The 14,629-nt window shown below is 37.7% G+C and overlaps 1 protein-coding gene across 3 annotated transcripts in view; it reads right to left on the bottom strand.

The window, feature by feature from the left end:
- NAV2 (neuron navigator 2) overlaps positions 1-14,629 on the bottom strand; it is a 242,389-nt gene that overhangs the window by 80,245 nt on the left and 147,515 nt on the right. For all 3 annotated transcript variants that reach the window (XM_026089351.1, XM_026089354.1, XM_026089352.1), the window contains one exon: positions 7,973-8,095. In XM_026089351.1, coding sequence (XP_025945136.1) covers positions 7,973-8,095 — 123 coding nt within the window. The remainder of the gene's footprint in view (positions 1-7,972; positions 8,096-14,629) is intronic.

Raw genomic sequence — 14,629 nt, 5'->3', positions numbered from 1 at the left:
CAGGACAGCTAAGAGAAATGGTTGCTTATGAAATATGTAGCATTTCAAGTATGAGTTCAAAGTTGTAGACACCTTATAGTTTCTCCTGCTATGCTGCAGATGTAGATGTGTACTGAATATACAGGGGTATTACTACCATCCAGCTGTAAGCATTTTAGTTAGATGTCCAAATCCTATTTTCCCTATTTCTGCTATGGATCTTTCAAAGCATCTGGATATTCTGAATTTCTTGGAGGCTTCTCACTGACTACACAGAGGGCCTCCCCCTACTCCACTCCCAACACCATGTTTTAGAGCTCTTCACTGGAGGACAAAAGATCTGACGTAAATGACTGAATATTCAACAAACCTAATGAATGGGAAGTAAAGACAAAGAAGCAAAAAGCCCAAGGAAAGCTAAGAAGCACATGCAGGAAGACATACTTATCATAGATTTGGACTCAAGGTTGATTTCATTTTCCCAACAATGCAATTAAAGTAAACATTCAGCCATTAAACAGAATAATTATATCCTGGCTATTGACATTAATACTTTTATTAACATGTAAGTTAATAGCAATATAATATAATATAATAATCACAAAAGAATAGGGAAATACAGCTGTAGAACAGAAGCAAAAAAAAAAAATCATTCTCCCATTCTAATGAAATGCATAGTTATGACAACGGCAAAGCCCAAACAAACTATCTAAGAATGGCAAAGACCAAAGGGAGACTCTTTAGTAGATATTCATGCAATGAGACATTTAATAATGCATATAACATTTTTTAAAAGATCCTCTTTCTTGAAATTTACTTTACAGCCACAATGACCTTCCACACTGGTCAAATAGTCCAGAACTAAGAATGTCCCTTTGGAGTCCGACAGCTGCCTGTTATTAGTTTTATCTATTCAGTCTCTAAATCCCAAACTCAGAGGTTACTGGTGTAGGTCAGCTGTGAGACTATGATGACTCTCTTGCCATTCGACATGGAAAACTAAATAACAAAGTCTGCACTATGTCAGCAAGCATTTCACATTCTTTGGTTTGTCATGCAAAGCACAAAGACCCTGATACAGTTCAAAATGGTCTTTGTATCTACAGTCTTGTTTACCCTTGGAATACAAGCTTAATTTCCCACATGCCTAGAGTATTTTAAAAGCCACTTCATACAACAGAAAAGACAGTGCTAATTTCTGGCAATGGAACAAGAAGTATCAAGAGTTTCAGCAGAGTCTCTAAATCAACAGATAGATCAACTTTATATTTGCACACAGAAAGTGGGTGTGTATGAAAGGAAATGTTACTGCAGGAAAATCTAGTTCCAGTGATATAGGACCGTGATTTTACCGTCCCCAGATGCAAATTATTCAGCAACTTAAATTATGCAGCCTTTCTATTTCTATAGAATCAATATCTCTAATTCTGAAAAAGATAAGGTTTCTTCGCCTGTATACAGGTAGCAGTGTGAATTTCTAGGAGAAGGGTCAAACTGTTCACAGTGGAATATATGGAACATATGGACAAAAGGAGGGTCCTAACTTAGATCTTATGAGTTGTTCTCTTGAGGTACCAGCCATCTTCCACTAGTGTTGTAGTGAACTTCAGCTCCTAACTTAAGCATTTTAATTAGAAGCAGAGATAGAAATAGCCCCTAAAATATAAAGTAATGCAGAATCAGAACCACAATAACTAAAGCAGGAAACTTTGCACAGGGAAGGAAGTTACAACATGAAATGTACTTCCTAAAGCCTAGATCCTGCCTATGTCTTTGGCATTTATACCTAAACACAAAACAAGTTCAAAGATGGGCTTTAAAACTATCATGGTGGGCTAGCAAGTAAAGATTATCTAATTTGCTAACTTTGGAGGGAGCAGGTTGCAGTTGCAGGTTTTCAGAGTGTTGAGAGGTAGAACTGCACCTCCTCAATGGAAGAAATTTCTTGAGAAAGGTGCGGAAGTGCTCTCAACTCTTTTGTCAACTTGTGAGGCTCCTAAACCAGGTATTAGCTAGAAGAGAACAGAATAATTCTTTGCTTATCGTACTGGGACAGGGATGCACATAGGTCCTATAGGCAGTAAAATCTGCTTTTGTTCGGCCATGGATAAATGGAAAAGGGACTTTCCCACAGGAAATCAAATTGCATTTTTATGAAAAGTTATAGTTAAATACAGTGCACAAAACTGCTCCAATAACCACCCTCCCCATATTAATCATACATCCATTATTGTTACATGGCATGACAATATAGAGCCAAGATAGAAGTGTTAAACAAATACAATCTCTACTGAAAAATGACCTCCCTCCTTAACTCCTCCCCTCCTCAAAACTCTTTCTAGCCTTCAGAAAGCCCCAGACCTCACTAAACTCACTGTTAGAAGCAAACTCTTTGCAGACCATCACCTAATGAGCAAAATCAGACCAAGTCCAAGAAACAAATGTAAAACTTCCCAGCGTATCTCCATAACATCATGCCTCTCTAAACAGAATCGACATACTCACTGAATCCTATTTATGTACTTCCCATGAATTAACTTACTTCATGCAGTGTACCATATGTGTCCCAAAAAGTACGTAAGTGAAAAAAAATCATCACTACTGTGCCCACTGAATGAATTCATATGCAGGCCACAAAGCTGAAAAGAATGTAATTACAAGAGAGCGCGCATTTCTCACACAGCCACCTTCTCTCTGACCTCTCAAGTCCTCTTCTTCAAGGGAGGACTATAGGCATCTTCAAAGAATAAGCCAGAGAATTAAAGTAACAACTTTGGTGGATATTAAAAGCATGAATTCAATCAAGAGACAGACTCTACACCGTGTAATAATTTGCTCTCTCTCTCCAGTAAACCCCTCCACGTTACACAGATGATAAATTATCCATCTCTTTCTTTTTTCTGCAGCACGTAAACATGATATCATGTCTTTCCTTCCTAACTCCTGATCCTCTGCTTCTTAGGTATTGAGTGCCTTTCTTTCACAGCTAATCTAAACTACTAATAAACCCAGGTAGATTTAGAGCAACTCTTCTCAACCTGTATTTAGGAATGAAAATGCTTGCTTCTATTTCAGACCTGAAGAAGAGCTTGTGTGCCCAGAAGTTTGTCCAGTTTCCCACTAAAACTGATCTAACAAAAGATGGTACTTTCCTTGACTAACTTTGCCTTGTTTGGAAATAGAATGTCGCCTTTCCTTTTGGTGCTGCTAATTTCAGCCCTCAGGCATAGCTACTATACCTTTGCTTTCAACTTACTATTTGTTGCTTAACTTTGGAATTACTTTATGTAACCCAAAACCACTTTGGACTACAGCTTGTATAAAGATTCCTTGCAAAATAAAAGTATATGTTATTGTGATTCTAATCAGCAGATCCCAAGGCCATAAACTTCAAAGGAACTTTGCAATGCAAATTTCCTTGCGTCTGCTAATCAGTTTTCAAGATAAATGTGTGATCTTTCAAAGACAGAGAGGGAGGTATCTGAAGCTACCAAGGAACAACTTGCATATTTAGGAGCAGTAGTACTTTTTTAACTCACTGACAAAATCCAAACAGATTGTCCAGCACAGCAAATCTGTTAGGCACGAATAATCTTACCAGCCCTATGACTTTGCTATTAAGTAACTACATAACAACCTACATCTACAGTTTGCAATGACTCACGGCACAAATATAGTGAACAATGAATGATAAGATGTCAGTGCTTATTTATTATAACTTGCAAAATTTAGAGATTTTTAAGTCATGCTCATTTAGTATATAGGATCCTTATATTGGGATGTTCCACTGTTCCACTGAAGGAAAAACGGGAAAAGTAGAACTTATAAATGATTTCAATTATAACAGCTGTATGCAAGTGCAGTTGCCAGGGCTTTCTGGAAACGAAGAAACTGTGGGTTGATGGTGTGAAACATGCCTGGTAGAGTTGCAACAGCTTAGCATCTTTCCTAGCTAAGATCTCCTGAGGTCTGTAGATGACTCCAAGGGATCTAGGTATCCCTTTTCCTGACAGCAAGGACATCCTCTCTCCATTCACCCATTCATATAACACACTAGATAAATTCCTCTGCAAGTTCATTTACTGTGAAACTCCACAAACACTTATGTCAGCGCTCCGGAGGGAGCCTTACAGGAGTAGGCGATGCTGTGGGGGAAAGAGATGATGGGAATACCACTGCCACTGAGAAAAAGTTTACAGTGCAGAAATATCTATTTCAATTTATTTGTACAACAGTTGTGTCCATCTGAAGACTAAAATTTAACCCAGTCATGTTTTAAAATTTTAGGACAAAGACTAGCTTAAACTCCAGACACCTTTGTGCTTTTCTTATGCATCATGCTGCCCTTGCTAGAGTAACAAAACTGGTCATCATGAGATACAGTAATGAGATACTATTCTTGGTGGATATTATCCCCGAATGGAGGACTTTTCTCCTCATCTGCAAAGCCAGGAACTACACCACACTTGAGCACTTAAAGGCTGTCTTACCCTATTATACAAGTACTTAGCATAATAAAGATGATCTTAACAAAATTATTTTTTCTCTTGTATTGTAATATTTTTCCTTTGTCTACTATAAAATAGTGCCAAAAAGAAAGAAAATTTAAGCATATTCTAAGGCCATACCCATCAGCAACATGTCTGTAATAGTATTCTCCTTTCAGTGGTATTTGCCTCCTTCCAAAAGCAACATCTCCGTCTCTCCCCCCTTTCAGAACAGGACAATGTTATCCCCAACCTGATGACATGCTTCAACGTGCTTTTCAGCTCTTCACAAGTGTAATCCTGGTTCCCATGATTATCAAGGTAGTCCAACAATCTCCCTCCAGCATTGAACGCTAATGCATTTTTTTAATAATCTCATCACTGTAACAGGAGTCAGTAAGTTAACTTGCAGTTAGTGAATTTAAACGTACTGCAGTCTAAGGGTTTTCAGTCATGAATGGGAAGTGTTGTCTATTACCAAGAGTCAAGAAATGTATAAATAACCTTCACAAGTTTTTATAAAATGAAAAATAAGAGCAAAATATTAATCTTACCTATTTTTGAAAGTCATAATTTTTGCCATTTGTATAAATTATTATAAATAATAGCACTTAAAAATCTTTATGCAATGACATTCTTACTAATAGTGATAGATCTGTGCTTTGAATGTCCTCTGCCTTTTTACTCTGCTATCGTTTCACTTTCAATTTTTCCTTCCTGTTTCCTTTCCTGTTCCTCTCCTGGTACCACATACTGATCTGGGATTATCCAACACTCTTGCCGAAAGCACAAAACGCTACTGACTACCAGGAGCTGGTTGCAGTGGTGAGTCCTTCTGACAGCTAAAGCGAATGTGGTCTTGTTTTAACTGCAGAGTAACAAGAGTATGTTTGTAATTGTTATAGATCTGAGCCACAGTACAGAAACACTCTTAAAAAACAGTTCAATCCTATTCGTGCTCAACATGTGAGCCATGTTTTACCTGCAGTCCACAAATGCCGTAGCTGTTCAAAGTACAAAGACAATGTAATCTGATATCTGATGAGACAGCTCCTGTAGCAGTCAGAAGAATGGTTTCCAAAGGACAAACTGGAAATAACTTTTTATGCCTTATACTCTATGCAAAGAGTTGTAATTCACACAACCTCAAATTAAATTATAAACATTCAAGAACTCACACAATCGCCAATTAAATCCTAAAATTGAAACAATTCAAGTTAATCATACCCCAAAGTATTTATTTAAGCACTCCATCACTGAGGCTTTAAAAAAAGTCATATAGACATTTCCTTAACAGCAGCCTTAAAGTTACTTTTGATAAGCTCACATTCATTAACAGTCTCCTGACCTATTCAGGTAGATATAAGTCAACACAGGTCTGAGTTACCTTATCTAAACAAAAGGTTATATAAGTAAGCAATTACTGAAAGATTTACTCAAATCTACGTTTCAAATTTTGCCCCTCTATCTCTATGGATTCATAAATGCAAGTTGCATACATGAATGTAAGGGCAGAAATAAGTCTCAGATCAAGCAGCTGTGCCTGATGATGTAAAATGAATATAAATAACCAGATGGTGAACACCAAGCTCATATACATAGAAGAGACAAAACCATAGGTGGCTAATTTACAACCTTTAAAAAAATCACAAACTAAATAAAAAGGCATTAAAATTGCCCTTTGTTCCATACAAACACAAATTGTCTTGAAGTGAATAAATAAGCTCAGCTGTGTTGTGCAATGATTCCATTAACCTTGCAATCAAGCATTAAATTAAACTGCCTAGTTGGATTTCCCTGCTGCAGGGGAAAACGTACCTTGTAAGGTCTGTGCTTTATGTTAATAGAGCTAACGTGTAAAAGCATCACAACTAGATTTCTACAATTAATAACACAAGAAACTAAACAAGTGAGCAAATTGCAAAAATTCCCCTGATAACTTTTTAATGATTAACCTAATGCTTACAGGTTCATAGCCCTTCCTACTGGTTCTCTCATGCATTCACTTAACATCTGCTTTGAACAAGCTAAATTTAATTTTCATACATGTTTTCTAGGTGTACCTATAAAGCAGCTCAGAACTCCTGCTTGCCTCTCTTCACAGGATGAGGCAAGCAATTCATTAGTGCACCACTCCTTTTCCATATGTCAATTTTCATCCAATAAAACTGCAGCTGAAACCAAGATTAATTTTTTGTTTAAACTGCAGATTTTGAGCAGCAGCAACCGAAGAAGAACTATTTTTAAACTGCTGCACTATTATCAGCAAGTTCTGACCTTCTAAGGTAAAAAGGGTTGTGTTCTAATTAGAAAAGAGTAAATCAAAACAACACATAACAACATCACCAAATCTGGGACCAGGTTAATTTATCCATGATCCTATGTCGCAGCTAAATTACCAGCCATACATAATCTTTATTACGTGTCAAGTCACCCCCTCTCATCTGAACTGAAAGAATTATTTTCAAAGCTATCTCCATTCTCTCTTCATTTTTACTTCTTTCTTATTCTTAAATGTTTTTCTTTCAGCGAGTATATTCTTTTGTGTCTCTGAAATAACTGATACTAACTAGGGATTGCATTTTCTCTTCAGTGTGTCACAATCCCATTCTAAGTGGAATCTATTTAAACACAAATAATATCTCTTGTGGAACATAAGAAATTGCCGCTCTCGTGTTGTGCTTTCAGTAACGCAGCTTAGCAAATAATATGTGAGATTAATTTACATAGCAACAGAAAATGTTACAAGTACAGAAGATATTGTGGCAGAAAGAATTGATAACTCCTATATCACTAGCTCTCCAGAAGGCTGACTGTTAATTAAATATAATTTATATTAGAAGAATTCTGTATTATAAACATACAGCTACAGTTAATATGGCAATGTTCAGAAGCCACAGTAACAGATGAGGATGACAATTTACTGACATTCACTTACTGTCTCAACAGTAACGTTCCTCAGGCGTTTAGTTTGAAAGGAGAAGCAACAGCTACACATTGATGCCATTAAAAGCAAAAGTAGTCTTTTAACCCATTTATCTCAGCTCTGACAGAACATAGATCTCATTACTATCCATCTCCTTGTCTTCCTGTACGATCACACTCCCATAAATTATGGGTTTTTAGAGACCTGACAAACACCTGATCTTTGGACTTGACTGTTCACACTGAATCAATTGCTGGACTCAGACGAATCAGTGGAAGTGAAGAGAAAATTAGGTCTTTTATATTTCAAACACTATTAAAATAGAATTCTTATAGTTTCCTTATGTTACGCACTGTGCACAAAAGCCCACATGAGAAGTCAACAAAACAAGCATAAGACAAAGTTAGTGTTTGTCCTGGCACCTCTGTGAACGTATAACCTGACATACCCTGGAGAAGCTTATAGGCATGTATTCAGTATCCAAAATCCCAAAGCTATTGAACTGAGTTCCAGTACCCATTAGATATAACTGAAACCAAATGCAAAATCATATCCAAACATTTGCTGGATTAGAGCTTACCTATCAGCATCTCCCAGGCCCAGTGAAGTATTACGCTGCATCGTCTCCCGTACTGCAGCCATCCCATCAGGCAGCCGGTTTAATCTTCGAGTATAAAGGCCCAGACCACCATCAGTCATATACCTTTAAAAGAAAAAAACAAAATGTCATGGTTAATAAATCAATAAACCTTTTAGATATTTCTGTACCTCATATCTTCTCTACGATTTTAATCGTATATTGCATTTTTTCCCACCTTGGGTTGAGAACATTAGGCAGATAATGAATCAAGGAAAGTTTTTGTGGAGCTCTGCACTTAAACATTGCCTTTCTCTCATTGCTCTCAACTTCATTTTGCAGCCTCTCTCATCAGTAAGAATCGGATTTGAACATACTGGTGACAAAGAGAGAATACAACCTTTGTTAAGGATGCCTGGATGCAAGTCATTTAATATTTGTGAATGATGCTATTAGTCACTCCTTACTGTCCAAAAAATGCACAAGTTATATCATCTTGAACCATTTTGCAAGGGCTAAAACAACATTCGGGAAATCTCAACACTGTTGAAGTTAACTGCAAAAATCCCATTGACTTCACCCTAGATTTTGTCCATGGTCCATGAACAATGAATATCCCAAGACATATTGTCAGAAATCTAATTTGCTGCATAAAGCAAAAGTTTTTTTCAGCCTTGTTTTGGCCTCTACATTGTGCTCTGTCTTCAACCCTGATCTGTATTCCCACAGACATCTGCAATCAAATAGTGTTATTATCCTTAGATATTAAAAAGTACCAGGTGAATATATGGTACTTCACAAATTGCTAAGATGGCACATTTCTCACGTTCTGGTTTAGACAAATAAAAATGAATTTTAAAGAGAGCAGAGATGACACTTTTTGGAGAAGAATTGATAAATGTTTTTGATCACAATAACGCAGGTTGTGTGTTACCTAGCATTTTTGCTGACGTCTGCATTATGATTATTGCTGTCTGCAGAAGTACAATGTGACTAGAGGATCTCAAAGCCTTCTAAAATCTAGTAGACAAACAATTTATTTCCACATGGAAGACAAAAGCTCATATTTATACATGAAGAAACAATATTGTATAGGTTAGCTGTCCAGCTTAACATAATTAAGTCAGTATGATAAAACTAATAAAAGACTGATATTTGGACAAGCCATTGAAGGCCTAGTTTAACTGCAATTCTCTGAAACACCAAAGAAGAAATTTCCATACTCACGACTTGAGTGGTAATCAAAAAAAGAACAGTTAAAAAGATGTAGAACTACACAGCACTTCAGTGTCGTATGTTAATAAAACATTGTGGTATATTAATAACATACTGAAATTAAGAGGTTACTCCAGCCTCTTCTTCTTGAACAGCTTTGCAACAAGCTGCACTACATCAATCTCTCAACAATATTTTCAAAAGTTTTCTGGCCTTTCATGAAAGTAAAATGCAAACAAGTTCAAAGTGTCAAAATAAAACAAGAGGATTTTGCTCTTGTTTTAGCTTCATTTCTGTAAATATTTCTGACCGCAGCACATACAGATACACCGAAGCTAGCTTTACACTTGAGAAGCAAGTCCCGCTCGGCTCAAGATGTTCGTGTGCCCCCAGCTCCCTGCTAGCACAACCAGCCTGCCAGCCCAGCTACCTTTACATGAGCAGTACTGATAGTTGTGTACACGTACCATAAACTTTTTTGCACAACTATTTGAGAATCAAGTACATGCAACAGCTCTAGCAATACAGTGCTATCTCTGGCGTACAGCTGGATATGTAACCTACCTCACCGAGTCAGGAGTTGAAAAGATTGTGTCCTCTGAACTCTTTAGCCGCTCTTAGTGAAACAACAGCAGCCCACAGAACGGCATCCAGAAACACAAGATATCTTGCTCTTCCTTAAAAAGGCACATAGCTTTTCCCCTTACAGCAAGACTTCCTCATTCACAGCAAGAAAGGAAAGCCACTCCTGGCTTCAGGCAACCATCCCTCTACCCTTGAGAGGGAAAGTGGTAAAGCAGATAGCACACGCTTTGTTTCTGCATTTTTCCACTATTTTCCTCACAGATGTTACTGCAACAGATGTGGTTGACTGTGAAGTCAAATTCAATTACTACATTTATAAAAATAGTAAAAAGTCAATAAACCTTGCACAATCTGCTGTTTAGCATTTGAGTTAGCTGCATTAATCTGTAGAGGTCCTTCCCAGGAACAACCGAGGAGCTTCTCTGGGGAGCTTAACAAAGAGGTTGCTAAGCTAGTCAAGTCGAACCCAAGGCTCTGCTCCGCACAGCAGCCTCTGTGGGGACAAGATTCTCTCAACTCATAAACAAAGGCTGCAAAAAGCCAGGCAAGTGGCTCCACTGTAACTTGTGTGGAATTTGCCTTAGGTCTTGTATTCTAACATTTGTTTGACACAGTTTATAAAAATTTTATCATGGAAGAACATTCTCTTCCTTAAGCTACTAAAAGAAAAGAAAAGTGGAGCTTAAAACCACATTGTTCTACAAACATGCAAAAAACATTTTGCAGAAACACCTAATGTACATACGCTAATTGGTTTATTGCAGTTACTTGTCTGCACATGCAGTATGCTTCTGTATGAATACCTGTTAGACACATTTGAAAATGCAGCTTTTAGCTCTGCTGTCAGACTTTACCATTCTCTGGCGTATAACTAGTCCTTTGATAAAAATAAAAAAATAGCTGAAGTTAAAAGAGACTGTTCTCCATACTTATTACATGGAATATGTTAAATGAAACATATTACTCTTAAGAGTTAATCATGCTGAAGGCAATGGAAAACTTCTTTACTAATATAAAATTTCATCCTCTACATAGAAGCTCAGCAATCTGATGGATTAAAATAATTCTGCAGTTGCATCAAATGAAAAAATTAACTCAGATTTTCAGTGGTGCTAAGCATTCATAAATCCTGCGTAGGTCAATGGAAGGTACATGCCTTTTGCAGATTACGAGTTTTTTGAAGTAAGACACTGTAAAAAAGCACAGATATAAAATAGGACTTTTACCAGCTACACTAATAGGACAAGTTTCTTCCATGTAGGAACAAAGAGAGATAAATCTTTGTATTTTGAAAGAGGTCTGTGTAATCACAGATTGAAAGCTTTTTTCTGCTACACACAATGTCCTATACCCAGGAATGTTTAATTCCCAAAAGATGTCCAAAGCAGTGATGCCTGAAGTGCTGCATGAAACAGTGATGTCAAAGAACATGGGGGAAATATTATCTTCTAAACACTACATAGAGAAATGCATTCAAAACACAGGATTCTCTACTATCCACAGGCTATTCAAGAGAAGAGACAGTAAAAGATATTGGTACCACCAACCTCCAGTCATTGCTTTCTCCTCCTTTCCCTCCCTCCCTTCAAACTTAAAATCATCTCGGCTCTCAGAAGGCATCTTGCCTTTATGAATACAACATTAGTATTGCTGCAGATTTATCTTATGACAAAGAAGAATATAACAAAGGGATATTTTTCTAAAGACAATCTTAAAAGGTTTTAGTCAGGGAGCAATAAAACCAAGAAATATTATCCTGCATTTATATACAAACACCTTTATCATTTTCTTTCTAATTCTCTGCCTGTACATACTGAGAAAAATAGTCAGTGATGTAAAACTATATTTTAAACATATTTGAACTACTGAAGGTTCCAGTTACTCAATGTGGTTTGCCATCAAATTGTATCTGTAGCAGGAGAGTACAGTGTTCAATGAAAGTTTATTTTAGGCACACTTTTAACTGTCACTAAGGAAAAGATGAAGGGAAATTAAAGAGGCAGGCATAACTGTTCTTATGAAATATAAATATGACAATGGGCCTAATTCTAGAGGCACTTAATGCTACCTAAATTTATTGCCCCACTGTACATCTATATGATAAGTAATGCTAGTATATTTGTTCAACGGTATTAGCTGGTATCTGTTCATTTCTGCAGAAAAATCAAAACTACCCTTGGTGACCTAGCACATGTTGCATCATTTGACCCTCAAATGGAAGCTTCTAAAACAACCTTACGTATTCTGAATAAAGATGAAAAGGAAAACCTTTACCACTGTATTGATTTCACAAAATTCAAAGTGTGTAAGAAGTTACATTCCAACCCAACTTGGACTGACTTATCACAACATGGCTTCAACATACAATTACACAAATATGGTCTTTCCTACAGGTGCAGAAGTAGTCAGTGCTATGGTTGTGTCAGAACATAACTTTGCATAAATCACTGTGTGCTGTTGCGGGGGGTAATTCTAAGAACATATTTTTCAACTTGATGTGCCCTTCAACACCTGCAACAACCTTCCCAGCTCCTGAATATAGGCAAAATTTTCTTTGATATAACTTTGTCTCCTATACAGTGGCCCACTGCAGTCTAACCAATTTTATTAAGCCAGTTATTTATTAGCTTTATTTCTTTAACTTTTCTTATTAAGAAAATGTGACAAATTTGTACTAAATTGCTAGATTTGTGAATTACCAGAACTCTGCAAGCACATTCAGTGCTAAAACAAGTACTTTGAAATATCTTTCTACCTACACCAACATAAGGAAAAGTTTAAATATATGATATGGGAAAACATGTAGTATCCAGCCTCTGTGGCTTTTATACAGATGGGTAAATTCTAGATGCTCAAAAAATTTAATAGCTCAGGTTCTTTTAGGGATGGTACCAACAGACGATGGGGATGACTACCTTTGCTGAAGTCAAATAGAGTAATACCTAAAGAATGGACAATGAATGAGACAGTGATGACATCCGTTAAAAAGTGCTTCTAATTTCTAATCTTTTCAGAGATTAATGAATGATTAATATTCATCTCCATAGCTTTACTCTTAATCAGTATGAAAATAAAATCAGCTGACCCTCTTTCTTTTAAACAAGAGCAGTATTGTGCACTTCTAACACATAACTGGAACTTCCACAACACTTTCTAGTTTACACTTTTTTCTAGAAAAAAGTGGCCTCCTGCCCCATTTTACAGGCATAAAAGAATCTGCTTTGGAGTTCCCAGGACAACCTGGACCTTTAAACTTCTCATTTCTTTTTCCAAATACACCCTTTCTGCACCTCTGAAATGGCATAATAAGTCCTTCCAAGTGCAATATTTTTAGGATATTTGTGATGCTGAAGTGATTTATTGCCCTTTCATGAAAGGCAGGCACAGCAAACGCCTGGGTTACACCAGGGATCAGGAGAATCCAGCAGGCTGAGCCACTTGGCTTCTGCCCGCGCTCTGCGCTTGCCCTCGCACCCAGACAGCCAACAGCACGCTTATTTTTACGGTCCGACAACGCTACCGCTTCGTATATATTCATTCCAGCATTTAATCTCCGAATGGGAGTCTTCCAGTTTTCACAGCAGAGAGCCGAGGGAGAGGAGGAGCGGGGGGCAGGCCTGCACCACGCGAGGCGCTGGGCAAGCCTGCCCTCGGCAGCCCTCCATCGCCCGCCGCACAGTGCTGGGCCCGCGAGCCGGAGAGCCGCCACGTGCCCGCGCCGAGCACCGCCGCCTCCGGGCGCCCGCTTCCCGCCTGGCGCGAGGGCGGCCGGGGCAGAGGCAGCCCGCGATCCTCCGCAGCCGCCCCGCAGAGCCGCCCCGCAGCACAGCTACGCGCAACGCAAAGCTTTCAGGAATTACAGCTTTTGGATTATTCTGGGCATCCGCATACGCTCTGACACTCAAAAATATTCTCGTTTCGCCTCAGTAATAGCACTGTTTTGCTGAATGCTTTCCTTCAAATGTTTATCTTGATTAGGCTTCAGTTGCAGCGTCCTAGCAATCACTGATTGCTGGAAACACTGGTCATTACAGCCGGTTAAATAAGATCGAGAGGTTTAACAAGCTTTGAATATCGGAGAAGGAGTCTAACTTTGCCAGTCACAAAAAACATAAAAAAAAAAGTCTCCACTACTCTGTCTGAAGTATGATAAATGTGATCAAAACATTCCTGTTACTGTAACCAGGAATTTGTTTTAAATACGATTTTAAAAGAACCTGTGCTGTGCTCTTAGCCTAACTGAAGAATCATGACAACCCCAGACATCTCCGATTAGTATAAATTTGGTATGCCCTTTTTGTAATGACTTTGATACTGGACCAGATGCTCTTCCCCTATTTTTTCTCCAAGTCTTTCAAAACATGATTCTTGCCTGACCACTCTCCACTACAACGCCCACCATCAGCACAGTAGTCATCTTTCTAACCAAAGGGTTGAACATATACCCTGTCCACAAACCTGCCTTAAATTAAAAAATAACACAAGGAACAACCACAAGGAACAACCAGCCTGGGATTTTGTGTTGTGTTTAAATTCCAATTTTTGATCCAATGAATTTCAACATTTCAACAAAGGCATTCAGGAACAGGATCATGTCCTGAGCTTTCAGCTTGGTACTGCTAATACAACACCCAAATCCTTAACATTCAATCCAAATACTACCTTTCAGGTTCATAGAAACACAAACCTAGTGCTCATTTCATTCAAATTTTCTTTTTATAACTAAGGCAGCTGGATTTTATGGAGATGGTGTGAGGATAAATTATAAATTAATAGACTTTTATTAATAATCAGTAACTATTTACAATTAATGATCCATCATTAAAATATAAATTAACAAGCTAATTAATAAAATATAAA

Source organism: Apteryx rowi, unplaced genomic scaffold (genome assembly GCF_003343035.1).
Source record: "Apteryx rowi isolate R43461 unplaced genomic scaffold, aptRow1 scaffold_81, whole genome shotgun sequence".
NCBI lineage: Eukaryota > Metazoa > Chordata > Aves > Apterygiformes > Apterygidae > Apteryx > Apteryx rowi.
This window is presented reverse-complemented; position numbering and strand designations above follow the sequence as displayed.